At 44.6% G+C, this 15,269-nt stretch overlaps 1 protein-coding gene across 4 annotated transcripts in view; it reads right to left on the bottom strand.

Moving 5' to 3' along the window:
• MCTP2 (multiple C2 and transmembrane domain containing 2) overlaps positions 1 to 15,160 on the bottom strand; it is a 263,087-nt gene extending 247,927 nt beyond the window's left edge. Inside the window, exon 1 of one of the 4 annotated variants that reach the window (XM_055555682.1) lies at positions 14,919 to 15,160. Coding sequence is in view for 3 of the 4 variants with exons in the window: in XM_055555681.1 (XP_055411656.1) it covers positions 11,260 to 11,388 (129 nt within the window). In the remaining variant the exon portion in view is untranslated. Of the gene's footprint in view, positions 1 to 11,259; positions 11,741 to 14,918 lie in introns of those variants that run through there. The other 3 variants (XM_055555681.1, XM_055555685.1, XM_055555686.1) reach the window with 3 other exon arrangements.
• Positions 15,161 to 15,269: the final 109 nt, after the last annotated feature.

Below are 15,269 nucleotides of genomic sequence, written 5' to 3' on the forward strand. Positions count from 1 at the left end.
AAGGTATTCGTTCATCCATATATATTTACGAAACATTGTCAGGTTTTCCCCAGGAGTGGCTGGGCTTTCATTAAATCATACCATAATCACCAAGAAAATGCTAAATCCAGCACAATCAATAGAACGTGTACAATATCCATTTTCTGCTCTCAAGACTTAATTAAAAATGCAAAAGGAAAAAACATCTTAAAAGTGAAACTAAACATCCAAAAAAAAATTTTTTTAAAGGAAAAGTGATGTCTCATCTCTAAAGAGAATGGCCTCAAGTTGGATAAAAAAAGACTGCGTTGGATAAATTTTACTGCTCCCTAAAATGTGTCTCCAGGTATTTTTTGAAATACTGTCATTTAGTAGCAGCTCCTACTCCTGCTGGAGAAGGCAATGGCAACCCACTCCAGGACTCTTGTCTGGAGGATCCCAGGGACGGGGGAGCCTGGTGGGCTGCTGTCTATGGGGTCGCACAGAGTCAGACACGACTGACGCGACTTAGCAGCAGCAGCTCCTACTCCTGCTTCCTGCCTGCCCTCCTCTTACTCTTATTCTGGTTGGAAGAAAATGCAGAACAAAACATCAGCTGTAAAGGGGTCTGATCTTCAGGTAAAAGCTCCCATAACATGTGGGCACTCACTCACCCAAACCTCTGCAGGCTTACTCATTACCAAGTAGCCAGACTTCCTCTTTTCCTTGAATAACAGGAATTTGCTGCTGCTGTTGTTAAGTCGCTAAGTCCTATCTGGACTCTTTGCAACGCTATGGACTGTAGCCCACCAGACTCCCCTGTCCATGGGATTTCCCACGCAAGAAGACTAGAGCAGGTTCCCATTTCTTTCTCCAGAGGATCTTCCCGACCCAGAGATCAAACCCATGTCTCCTGTATTGGCAGGCAGATTCTTTACCACTGAGCCACCAGAGAAGCTCTAAGAGGTATTTATAAAGTGCTTATTATTCATAAGGCACTCTTCAGGGATTATTATTATTATTAAGCATCACAGCAGCCCAAGGTAAGTAATTTCATCTCCATTTAAAAATAATGAGCCCAAGCTTTGGAGATTACGAAGTCCTGCAAATGTCAGAGTGGCTTCCAGGAAGGCTCACTGAGTAGATAAAATTTTGAAAACTTTTCTCTGCTTAATCATTTCAACTACCAGACACTGTAATGTTTCTGGATCTCTAACGGAAAAGATGTTTGGCTGATAAAATCTAACAAAAGATACTAAAGACTTTTTAAAAGCTTTAAAGTGTTAAACAAATTCAAAGTATTTTTAATATTCTCATGTCCAAGGAGTTTTAATGTCATCTTAAATACATTAATAAAAGACCTATCATCTCACCATCCAATTAACCATGGGGATATTTTTTCCATATGTGCCTTTAAGAAATTGTAATCGTGCAGAGAGGCACGTAATAAAAAGTGACTCAGCCCCGAATAGACCATTTCCATAAAGCAACCACTAGTAAGTTTCTAGTGCTCATCTCCAAAACAACAAAAAATACACACATTCATATACTGTGGGCTGCTGTGTCCAGTTGTGTCTGACTTTGTGACCCCGTGGACTGTAGCCCTCCAGGCTCCTCTGTCCATGGGATTCTCTGGGCAAGAATACTGGAGTGGGTTGCCATTTCCTTCTCCAGGGGATATTCCTGACTCAGGGATCGAACCCATACTTTCCCCACTGCAGGCAGATTCTTTATCGTCTTGAGCCACCAGGGAAGCTTCACTCATATATCTGCACATAGTAACAGTGTAAATATACGTGTATGTAAAAGGAGTTTTGCTCTACACAGTTTCACACCATGCTTTATCACATAACATTAAAAGCAACAATAAAACCAGTACTTTATAAGTTCTCACTGAGTTAGCCCTGACTCATAGCCATTATCAAAAGCATTTCAAGGCAAGGTTGTTGGTTTTCCAACTGGCTAGATTCAGGATGTTATTACACCAGAAAACTACCAAAATCACACTGACAAGACATCCAGAACTGGTCAGCAAACTCTGCATTAAAAAAAAAAAAAAAACAAAACAGTTTAATGAAAGAGCCAGCCTATCTTTCCTGACATATATGAATGTCGGTATGGCTTCCTACTGGAGTGAATGCAGATGACCTTGATGAGTGTTCTGTTCAAAAGCACCGGATGCTGTGCACAGGACTTCAGTTTGCAGGGTGCTAGGGAGTCCTCCTTACGCCCTCTCCATTCCGACTGCCACCATATCAAGTGCATCAGCTGCTATTGCACCTCACGAGGCCACAGACTCAACCTCCACTAGAGGAGGGTACCTAGGTGGTGTGTCAGAAACCCCCAGGGGCACAAGCAGAATGTCCAGCACAAGTCACTCCAGTTTCCCCAAGACCACATCAAACAAAACATCAACGTCATTGGCATACTGTCGACCCTCGAAAGATCTATTTGACAGATGCACCTAATGCTTAGAAATGAACAAATGAGTAACAAAAAAGCATCAATCACTTGCTCAGCAGGCATTTTATCCACATTGTGAAATGTCAACATCTGCATGTATTTAAAAGCTCACGTCAACTTAAAAAGACAAGAACACCAGGAAGCAGTTCTCCTGTGAACACTCAGGAACGACGCAAGGCGTTTGGCGGAAGGGACCACCTGCTTTACTCCAAAAATCTACGATGACAATTGCGTGTTTTATGCATCACTTGAGTCAGATAAAGGAGAGAGACCCTTTCAAAATATCCAACTTTGTGTATTTGTAATCTTCGGGCAAGAAACTGCTCTGAAGGGGTGTATTTATCAAACCATGTCAAATCCATCCTCAGAGGACGGTCTAGCAGAATCCCAGGGCTTCATGGCTGCGCTGAAAGCAGCCTCTGAGGTGAAAGGCTTCCACTCCGCCTTCACCCTGGGATGAGAGAAGCAGCTGCTTCCAATCCCAGGATGCAGGGAAATTCCTGGAGTCTTATTCGGAACAGACCCTAGTCTTGTGGTTAAACAGCTTCACTGGGAAGTGAGGCAGAGTAGAATGGTTGAAAGCACTGGATGGAATGGAATAGTTGGGGAAAAGGGAAGATTCCATCCCGGTGGGTGGTCCTGGGCTTCTCTGAGTCTCAGCACTTTCTTCTATTACACAGGGATGACCCCTGCCTAGGAGGGGCTCCCTAGGCAGCTCAGCAGCAAAGAATCCACCTGCCAATGCAGGAGACCCAAGAGGTGCAGGTTCCATCCCTGGGTTGGGGAGATCCTCTGGAGAAGGAAATGGCAAGCTACTGCAGTATTCAAACCACTTGAGAATCCCATGGACTGAGGAGCCTGGTGAGCTATAGTCCGTGGAGTTGCCAAGAGTCGGACAGAGCTGAGCACACACGCACACTACCTAGGAGGGTCCCTGACAGGATTAGAATAAATAAAATAATGCTGCCACCTACCAGAACTCAGCAATGGCAGGCTGCTGGCACATTAAATGAAATATAGCAGCTGAACCTGTATGTCCTAAAAACTAGGAAAAGCCAAAAGCATCTTCCATTCAAGGAAAAAAAAAAAAACCACTATCAATGAAAAGGCACGTATTGGCCAATGAATCCTAAAACTAAGCAATAAATTAATGACTTAGGATCTTGAGCTTATGGTGATAAAGCCAAAAATGACATAAGACTGGAAGTTGGAAAGGAAGTAATTAATAGAGCAACTCAATACTAAGCCGTTCTTAATGACCAGGACTAGGCCTCTTGTGTTTAAACTTTTATCTGTGTGTGTCTCACACACACAGTTCATGACATTTAAAAAACAATTTGTCGTGCACCTTTTCAGTTCTGCTATCTCTTCTGGTTCAAATATTAACACAGGAAACTTTACGGGAACCTTCTTTCTCATTCTTGACTACAGCTAAGTATCTCTGTGCCAGCTCACCTGAGATTAAAGAGAGTGAAAGAAATTTCAGAGAAACTCTACTTGTTTCAACAGGCCTAAAATATGGAAGGCAACTTCCGCAAAAGCTTTTTAACAAGGTCCTGAAACAATAGATAAGATATACCCATTTGAATGCAGAGTTCCAAAGAATAGCAAGAAGAGATAAGAAAGCCTTCCTCAGCGATCAATGCAAAGAAATAGAGGAAAACAACAGAATGGGAAAGACTAGAGATCTCTTCAAGAAAATTAGAGATACCAAGGGAACATTTCATGCAAAGATGGGCTCGATAAAGGACAGAAATGGTATAGACCTAAAATAAGCAGAAGATATTAAGAAAATGTGGCAAGAATACACAGAAGAACTATACACAAAAGATCTTCATGACCCAGATAACCACGATGGTGTGATCACTCACCTAGAGCCAGACATTCTGGAATATGAAGTCAAGTGGGCCTTAGAAAGCATCACTACGAACAAAGCTGGTGGAGGTGATGGAATTCCAGTTGAGCTATTTCAACTCCTAAAAAATGATGCTGTGAAAGTCCTGCACTCAATGTGCCAGCAAATTTGGAAAACTCAGCAGTGGCCACAGGACTGGAAAAGGTCAGTTTTCATTCCAATCCCAAAGAAAGGCAGTGCCAAAGAATGTTCAAGTTACTGCACAATTGCACTCATCTCACATGCTAGCAAAGTAATGATCAAAATTCTCCAAGCCAGGCTTCAACAGTATGTGAACTGTGAACTTCCAGATGTTCAAGCTGGATTTAGAAATGGCAGAGGAACCAGAGATCAAATTGCCAACATCCGATGGATCATGGAAAAAGCAAGAGAGTTCCAGAAAAACATCTACTTCTGCTTTATTGACTATGCCAAAGCCTTTAACTGTGTAAATCACAACAAACTGGAAAATTCTTAAAGAGATGGGAATACCAGACCACCTTACCTGCTTCCTCAGAAATCTGTATGTAAATCAGGAAGCAACAGTTAGAACTAGACATGGAACAACAGACTGGTTCCAAATAGGGAAAGGAGTACATCAAGGCTGTATATTGTCACCCTGCTTATTTAACTTACATGCAGAGTACATCATGAGAAACGCTGGGCTGGAAGAAGCACAAGCTGGAATCAAGATTGCCGGCAGAAATATCAATAACCTCAGATATGCAGATGACACCACCCTTAGGGCAGAAAGTGAAGAGGAACTAAAGAGCCTCTTGATGAAAGTGAAAGAGGAGAGTGAAAAAGTTGACTTAAAGCTCAACATTCAGAAAACTAAGATCATGGCATCTGGTCCCATGACTTCATGGCAAACAGATGGAGAAACAATGGAAATAGTAACAGACTATTTTTCGGGCTCCCAAATCACTGCAGATGGTGACTGCAGCCATGAAATTAAAAGACACTTACTCCTTGGAAGGAAAGTTATGACCACCCTAGACAGCATATTCAAAAGCAGAGACATTACTTTGCCAACAAAGGTCCGTCTAGTCAAAGCTATGGTTTTTCCAGAGAGTTGGACTATAAAGAAAGCTGAGCACTGAAAAATTGATGCTTTTGAACTGTGGTGTTGGAGAAGACTCTTGAGAGTCCCTTGGACTTCAAGGAGATCCAACCAGTCCATTCTAAAGGAGATCAGTCCTGGGTATTCATTGGAACTACTGATGCTGAAGCTGAAACTCCAATACTCACTGGCCACCTGATGCAAAGAACTGACTCACTGGAAAAGACCCTGATGCTTGGAAAGATTGAAGGCAGGAGGAGAAGGGTATGACAGAAGATGAGATGGTTGAATGGCATCACTGACTCAATGGACATGAGTTTGATTAAACTCTGGGAGTTGGTGATAGACAGGGAAACCTGGCGTCCAGGGGATCACAAAGAGTTGGACAGGACTGAGAGACTGAACTGAACTGAAACAGTGAATTAGGTAGGAAGAAACCCGCATGACAAAAGAGGAGATAAGGAAAGGGGTGGAGAGAATCTGTGGAGATAGAGAGTCAGAGAAGATGAGGATATTGAATTTCAGGGCCTGATCCTGCAACAGACAAGAAACTGTAGGACAAAGATTAATAGATACACCGTACAGGACATTTTGTTACCAATGAGAGGGTAAACAAGCTTCCAAAATCTCTAGGCCCCAAATTCTCATAAGGGCCATGCAGCAGCGAAAGGGCTGAAACCCTAAAGGCATTTCCAGACTACAAGCCTATACAGCTACACTAATTTTATATATTTCAATCTAATCTTCCATATTACACAAGACTCTCTTAACAATAATGCCGGTAATACAATGTTCTTCTCTGACATACTACCTAAGTTTTCAGACTAACTCTGAACTTCTTTCATAATGCTAAAAGGTCCATCCTCAATTAAAACCAGGAAGTATTACATAATCATTATTTGTTTGTGGTTTCATTTGACTTTGGGAGGCTTGAGGGGTTTGTGGTGTTGTTTGCTTTTGCCCCTTGGCTCTGAACATAGCCATGGTCACACAGACATAAGTTCGATACTTTTGGTTTTTCCTGATCAGCTCATAGGTCTCTCATGAACATTCTCCTTTATTAGCTGATTTAAGTTGGAGTATGGTTGCTTTACAAAGGTGTGTTGGTTTCTGCTATTCAACACAGTGAATCAGATATATGTATGCATACCTCCCCTTCTTCTTGGACTTCCCTCCTATATCCCCATCCCGCTCATCGCAGAGCACTGAGCAGAGCTCCCAGCACTATACAACAGCTTCCCACTGCTGCTGCTGCTGCTGCTAAGTTGCTTCAGTCGTGTCCGACTCTGTGCGACCCCATAGACGGCAGCCCACCAGGCTCCCCCATCCCTGGGATTCTCCAGGCAAGAACACCGGAGTGGGTTGCCATTTCCTTCTCCAATGCATGAAAGTGAAACGTGAAAGTGAAGTCGCTCAGTCGTGTCCGACTCTGAGCGACCCATGGACTGCAGCCCACCAGGTTCCTCCATCCATGGGATTTTCCAGGCAAGAGTACTGGAGTGGGGTGCCATTGCCTTCTCCGCTGCAACTCAGCTAGCTCCTTGCAAAGTCATGTAGGTTACATAGCTTAGGGAAGACAGAAACTTGCAACAATGCTAGCAGCTGAAACTTACCTCACTCACCCTTGTCAGTTGCCCGGCCCCTGTGCTCCTGCATAACCATGTCTGTTTGTGTAAAGGGGCTTCCCCACTGCTGTGTCCTAACCACCCACATGCAGGAAACCCCTACTCTGAACTAGCCTACTCACAGTCAGCACTGCCCACTGAAGTCTGGTGCCATGCACTGTCTATAAAAACTCTGTAATTCCTTTGTTTGGGGCTCAGAGCTGAAAGTGTTAACTCCTCTGGGCCCACCAGCGTAATAAACCTGAGTTCTCCAACTCTCCAAGTGTGGTGTTTGGTTTCCCGACAGACCGACTTCTGCAACAAATATACAACATGTGTTTTGCTCTTTCTGATATTACTTCACTCTGTATGACAGACTCTAGGCCCCTCCATGTCTCTACAAATGACCCAATTTTGTTCTTTTTTATGAGTGATTTTTAATGAACAAAGTTGAAACAGGCTATCTGAAACTTTCAGTTTCTCAAAAGCATCCATCTATCAATTTCTCAAAACAATCTCTTTTTTCCAAATCTTCCTCCAGGCTGATGTGCCTGCCCATTCCTCCCCCTAAGTGATGGCAGTCCTGCCTCTGGAGGCCACCCTTCACTGCTTGCCTCCTATAACCCCTACCCTACCTACCCCACCCCAGCCCATGCCTCACCCTCACCTGGTGGTGGTTTCCTCGCTAAGTTGTGTCCGACCCTTGCAACCCCATGTAGCCCACCAGGATCCTCTGTCCATGGGATTTCCCAGGCAAGAACACTGGAATGTGTTGCCATTTCCTTCCCCAGGGGATCTTCCAACCCAGGAACTGAACCCAGGTCTCTCTGCATTGCAGGCAGATTATTTACCAACTGAGCTACAAGGGAGGACTAAAGTATTCACCTGTCAAGCTGCCTGACTTCCCATCTAGGCTCTAAAGAGACAGGGAGCTCTCTGCTCTATTCACATGGAAAATTCTAGCACATAGCAAACATAATATACAGCTTTTGGATAAAATAACAAATATGTGTTCCAGCCACTTTCTAACACATGTTTTAAACAAAGCCTTCTGCTTAACTCTGAGCACCTAGAAAAACCTACATCCTCTATACAAAAAAGGAATCTTGTAACATCTGTAGCAGCTACAAAACCGCCCTGGGCAACCTACATAATATATACAAACAACCTATATGTATGTGCATGTATGTGTATATGTATGTATATGTATGTGCATGTGTATTCATATGTATATGTATATGTGCATGCATGTGTATATGTATGTGTATGCATTTGTATATGTGTGTATATGTATGTGTATGTATATGCATATGTATGTGTATGACTCTTTGCAACCCCATGGAATGTAGCCCACCAGGCTCCTCTGTCCATGGGATTTTCCAGGCAAGAATACTGGAGTGGGTCACCACTTCCTCCTCCAAGGGACTTCCCATCCCAGGGACTGAACCCACATCTCCTGTGTCTCCTGCATTGACTGGTGGATTCTCTACCACTGTATCACCTGGGAAGCCCCATGTATATGTATATATACGGCCTACCCACATGATACAATTCATTTACAATAAACATAATACACATAAATGATAAATGAGTGTTTTTAACAACACAGCATAACAAATTAAGAGGAAAGATGGTAAGTCATTTTAACCTGTAACAGTAAGATGGGCTGAAAATCTGACCAAGCCCCTGTCACTCATCCACCCAGCCTGCTTTTCCACACTGAGGGCCTCCTCCCACGGAGTAGAGCTCAGGCTATCAAACATGCAAAAGGCCAGAGGGAGTGGAGGATTCATCTCCACGCTGGAAAGAATGCGCGGAGGTAAACCTTGATTGTCTTCCACATCAAAGGAACGAGTGAATTGCTATCCCACCCACCCAGGAGAAATGCCCACGTTCCTCCCTGAATGTCTTCTCCCCACTCTCAAGAGAGAACATATTTAGCTGTTTGATATTATTCCATCCATTGAATTATTCAGTTCTCATATCAGCTGCATTATTCCATCTGCCTACCCAAATCTCTATCTTGGAGTCATCCACACATTTCAAACTCACAACATCCATTATTCTGTAGAAAACAGTCTTCTCTAGTCCTGCCCTATGCTCCTGGCACCATCCTAGGGGCCCAAGACACAGATCTCAGCCCTGACAACCCCTCTCACCACCCATGTCCACCTGGTCACCTCTGTGATCTCCTAGATCTCTCTCAGATCCTTCCACACCTCTGCTTCCCTACTGCCTTAAACCATGCCCCGTGCATCACTTCTGAACTTTGACAACTTCTTAACTCTTCTACTAACAACTCGCTGCCAGAATTAGGGCATCTAAGTCCGCTCACCCAAGTGTTTTTCTACTAGTCTACAGGGATTGTGTCTGACTGGTCACCACTGTATTTCCCTCCAGCGCCTAAATGAATGCTGAGCACAACTGAAGAGGCAAAAATGACCGTATGAATGAATGACCACGTGAGAAAGACGGTCAGTACTCGCAGAATTAGATTTCACCGCCTGCCATAAGCTCAAAGTGACAGTGTGTAAACGTCTGTCTCTGAAGCAGAGGTAAAAAGACTTATTAATCCGAGGCCCACACCCAAAGGTAAATCATCATTTCATACACTGCCACATGCACTCATAATATAATTACACATTCTTTTCATGCTGCCTGACATGTTGGAGCTCTTTCATGATAAAATGTATAGAATCATGAAGAATGATCTTTCTTTCCCAGAAGGAAAAGAAAAACTATGAAAATGCAAAGCACAGGTCTCCTAGACACCTTCCAGGACACATGGACAAGCACACCATCATCTTCAAGTCCTCCGTGGCCTGAGGAGGGGGTCCACTAATACCCAGATCAAATCCCAGAATTACCAAACAAGGCCACTTTTCACCATCACCTATTGGGGAAATTCACGTGAGCCCGTCATCCAGCTGTGGAAAGAGGTACTCGACGTTAGGTAATCATATATGCAATCACGTCCATTTGCTTACGAAATTTCAAAGTTTGCACTAAGACTGAAGGACAACAACATTCTTCTCTCATCGGGCAATTGGTTACCGAAAGAGAAATGTGTTAACCCTGAGTGGTCGGCAAGTAGGGCCATGCCAAGAAGACCCACGCCCGCCTTCCAGGCCTCTCCCACAAGACCAACATAAAACAAAGGCAGGGATAGCCTTCCCAGAGAGGGAAGGCAGGCTCTGTAACCACACTGCCTGCATGTGAATCCTGGCTGGACCGGTGCGGCCTGGGACAACACCCTTGTCTCTGTGATACAGCTTTCTCACATTTAAATGGAGCAATCTTTACGTCCATTTCAACAGAGGATGGGACCTCAGGAAATAGCAACAGTTAACAGAAAGGCAGATGAGAGAGAGCCCAAGGGGAAAAAAGTAAACATCAAGGTCCTACTATATGGCACAAGGAACTGCATTCAACTTCCTGTAATAAACCATAATGGGAAAGAATATGATACAGTATAATATGTATAACTATCATTTTGCTGTACATCAGAAACTAACAAAACACTGTAAACCAACTATATACTTCAATTTTTAAAAAAGGAAGCTGTGCTGTGCTTAGTGACTCCGTCATGTCCGACTCTTTGAGATCCTATGAACTGTAGCCTGCCAGGCTCCTCTGTCCATGGGGATCCTCCAGGCTAGAATACTGGGGTGGGTTGCCATGCCCTCATCCAGAGGATCTTTCCAACGCAGGAATCAACCCCAGGTCTCCCGCATTGCAGGCAGATTCTTACCATCTGAGCCACCAGGGAAGCCCCCCACCCCCCTTCAAAAAAAAAAAAAGAATCCAAATATATAAATTTAAATAAATTACTGGAGTGATAATAGCTCTCAGGTGGTGGTGGTGGTTGAGTCGCTCAGTTGTGTCCAACTCTTTGGATCAGGGGTTGCATTGATGATTAAAGGAATTAATATTTCTCATCACAATGCCTGGCATAATCTAAGTGCTCTATCAATATAACTATATTACAACAATAATATATAAACCTTAGTACCAATCTCACTCCTCTCATCTTCCCAAGGGATTCTATGCCCTTCCAGTTCTCTTAAACACTAAAAGCAGTGGTTCTCAAACTTTATAGCATGTGCCTGAATCATCTGGAAGGCTTCTTGAAACACAGACTGCTGTGCCACAGACACAGAGCTTCCGATTCAGGTGGCCTGGGATAGGGCCTGAGAACATGCATTTTTTAACAAGTTCATCGCAGGTACGTGGGTGCGGGTGCTCCTGGTCTGAAAAGACTTGTGAAAAATACTGACCATGGGGCTTCTCTGCATCAGTGGAGGACGGTGTACAGGTCCAAACTTCCAGGGCTTCCTACGGCCGTCATCCCATACGCTCTTCCATCTCAGCATCTCCACCCATGATTCCAAACTCAGCTCAAGCATCAGGACCTCGGAACTGGCACCAACGCCACCCTGTCATCAATGAAATAAGCTCCAGGAGACCAGGAGCCCCCGGCAATCAGAACCTGGCCTTACTCAGTGCTTGGGACACAGAAAACCTTCAATAAATGGCGCCAACACTCAAAGGCAGACCTGGAGAACCAACTAAAGCGGAAGGTCTTAGGGACCAATGGGACCTTCCTCTTACAACTATTCACTGGAAAGGAAGGGCCCTGATACCACAAGGAGCCCACGATCCCTCCCACCCCAACCAGCAGCTTCTCTGCTCAGTGGACCATTAATTCTTTGCCTCCAACCACAATGGGTGCTCCCACGCTTTGAAGGTAAGGGAGCTTCAGTTTCTGGTCTCTCACTGGCAGAGCCCACCCCACCCCGAGGGCTTCAAGCCTCTTGTTAGGAGATGCTGAGTGTTCTTAGGGACAAGGTTGCAATCAGGATGCATTTTTATGTAAGCTTTTCTGGTAAATGGCCCCAAAAGATCTCAGCAGAAACAAGAAAGCAATCACCAGCAAATGGTTGTAATTTTTTTCCGTTCTAGGTAAGCATTCACTTTCATAGCTAATTTGGTATTATTTTTCCTAATGAGGATCCCCTTACTGTTTACCTTTCAGGTATCACAAAATCTGGAACTGCCCCTTTCACACCCCATGCACATGCTTCTCCTTGGCCCTCTGGCTGTTCTGTGAATTTCTCCAAAACATCATCCATCCTGCCCCTTCCTTACAGCATCTTAACCAAGCCAACCACACTTTTATAAACACCAGCCAGGTAGGACTTCAAGTGCTTTTAAGAAGTTCAAGGTGTCTTGTCGATTTCTCTATACAATGAAGATGGGATGGGGGCGAAATGTGCCAAACACAATCCAGGCAGAATATTTACCTGATCCTCCCAACACCGGGAAAAAGCCTTTCTTCAACAGAAAACACTTTCTTCTACACCTGAAGATAATTTCAACATGAAACCCCTCAATTTTCTTAGGTAATTACCAGCAATTGCAAGGAAGGTTTTAAGAAACCAAGTGCTCTCCATGTCAGAAGATAGTATTTAAAATTCTAAGTACTATTTTCATTCTCATCCTAAACAGTATAATAACTTTAATTTGAAAATCACTTGTGTGGTTTACATGCACTTAAAGAAATCATCCGTTGAGCAGTTATGGATCATTCACTCAAAAGGCTAAATTGGTATTTTAGGATTCTCTCCTAAATAAGCATGTTGGAGTACTCTGTACTTCTAGAGAGACATTTAAGGAAAAATAGATATATCTTTTAAAATAAATATTATATATATTCAGCAATGGTTATAGATTTATACATACACACAAAGTCCTTTCTAGGTGGCAACAGTGACCTCTGTTTACCTGTAAACTATGGGTAGAAATCAAGATGAAATACATTAAAGCATATGAATAATATGAAAATTAGCTGATACTTCAATATGTAATACACACAGGATATATATAAAGTTTTACTAATTTGCCCAACTTGGCTATGCTGCTGCTGCTGCTGCTAAGTCGCTTCGGTCATGTCCAACTCTGTGTGACCCCATAGACGGCAGCCCACCAGGCTCCCCCGTCCCTGGGATTCTCCAGGCAAGAACACTGGAGTGGGTTGCCATTTCCTTCTCCAATCAACTTGGCTATATTAGGTCCTTAAAAATATCTTAAGGAAGACAATAAATTTTCTGTTTTTTAAAATACTGTTCATCTTGTCCCAGATTGGTCTCAGTTTAACAACCCAAACAAAATGAAAACAATGTTCATTTTATTCACGATGACTTTCCCAGGTGACTCAGTGGCAAAGAATCCACCTGGAAAGCAGAAGACTTGAGTTTGATCCCTTGGTTGGGAAGATCCCTGGAAAAGGAAATGGCAATCCACTCCAGTATTCTTGCCTGGGAAATCCCACGGGCAGAGGAGCCTGGTGGGCTACAGTCCATAGGGTCGCAGAGCCTATCACTACGTAGCAACTAAATGACAACAACTTTAACTCTCAAGATGTGTAAATCTGAATTCTCATTTCTATTAAATCTGCAGATTTACACTGTCTCACAGTAACTTGGAATAGTGAAAAAGCATGGATTCTGAACTCAGAAATATCCACACTCAACTCCCAGGTCCACCAGTTCCTATGAACAAATTCCTGGATTTTTCCCTGCCTTAGTTTCTCATCTGTTTAGAGCTAGTAACATCCCCTTGGTGAATTTTATGCAACATTTTAAGGAAAGTGACTAGCACGGTGCTTGGTACAGAGCTGACTTTTCTTGAGAGTCCCTTGGACGGCAAAGAGATCAAACAGGTCAGTCCTAAAGGAAATCAACTCTGAACATTCATTGGAAGGACTGATGCTGAAGCGCCAATACTTTGGCCACCTTATGCGAAGAGTTGACTCATTGGAAAAGACCCTGATGCTGGGAAAGGCTGAGGGCTGGAGGAGAAGGCGGCAGCAGAGGATAAGATGGCTGGATGGCATCAATGACTCAATGAACATGAGTTTTAGCAAACTCCAGGAGATAGTGGAGGACAGAGGAGCCTGGTGTTGCTGTCGGTGGAGTTGCAAAGAATCAGACACGACTTTGCAACTGAACAACAAACTTAACCTTATTTTAAGTATGGTTTGGAGAATCCTTGCCACTTGGATGTGACCAGGCTAACGATAAATATCCTCTGAAGATTTTCCTTTTCCCTACATTTAAAATGATTATTACCAGAGATCAAAGAGGTGCCACAAAAACATAAGCACAACGTGCCACTGCTATCTAAACATCCACCTGTGAGAAAGGACTGCCCCAAAATTCCCTTTTGTATCCACACCTGTGCTACCACACAGCACACCAGCCTGTGTTGTGCGCTCTCCTAGAGGTTCCCCCCTTGACAGACGTGCAGCTAACGTCAGTTAAGTGGAAATGCTGCTGATCCAAGCAAAAAGTGATTTGCTAATGGGAATCGTAATCCACAGACCTGTTTGTGATCTGGTGCGTCGGTGAAGCAGGTTTTCTAGAGTCCCCAGGTTCACCGCGAGGCTTTTCGGTAACTCCAAGTGCCCGAGGCCGATGAAATTTCTAGAGCAGGCTCCGGTAAGCACCGAGGCACGGGTGAAACCCCCACACACCGCGCCCAAGTTGCTTCAGACGCTCTAATCCACTTCGTGGAAACTCAACCAGATTTACCAGCCATCAACACACCATTTGCTTAACAAATGGACAGTGAGCTGGGGAACTAATTGCTGAAGCAATTGCCTCTCGAGTTCGCCACCACTACCGCCGTTTTTTTTTTTTTTTTAATGTTACGAGACACTCTGTAACCTATACACAATTATCAGTGGGCTCTCTGAGCAAGGAACCCAAGAGGATTCTCCGGGTTTCCACGAAGGGGGCGCATCCAATTCCGCCCAAATGAGGGATTGGCCTCTGCAGAAAGGAGTCCCCAAGGAGACCAAACATTGGTCCTTCAAAATGCAGAGATCCCGGGGCAGGCTGCGGTGCGCCCTCCCGCACCCCGATGCTCGGCGTACCTTTCTGACTCCTGAACCGGCAGCTCCACTGCTTCCCTTCCCGGCCGCTCAGGATCCCCAGTTATGTTGGCAGCAGACACCCCTGCCCTCCTCGCACGAGCAAGGAGCAGCCCGATCGCCCCGCTCGCCCGCGCGGCTTCACCTGTCAGAGGCCGAGTCCCGAGAGCTGCAAAGGGGCCGGAGCGAGCCCCTTACCTGCGCGGGCCCAGCCTTTGGGGCTGCTGCCGCCGCCACTCGCGAGCTCCGAGAGCCGCCGGGACACGGCGGGGGCCGGGGCATCGCCCGGGGCAGCGCGACTTCCTCGGCCCCGCCTCCCGCCGGCCCCGCCTTCGCGCCCCGCCCCCTCCGGCC

The sequence above is a fragment of the Bubalus kerabau genome, chromosome 19, assembly GCF_029407905.1.
Source record: "Bubalus kerabau isolate K-KA32 ecotype Philippines breed swamp buffalo chromosome 19, PCC_UOA_SB_1v2, whole genome shotgun sequence".
Taxonomy (NCBI): Eukaryota; Metazoa; Chordata; class Mammalia; order Artiodactyla; family Bovidae; genus Bubalus; species Bubalus kerabau.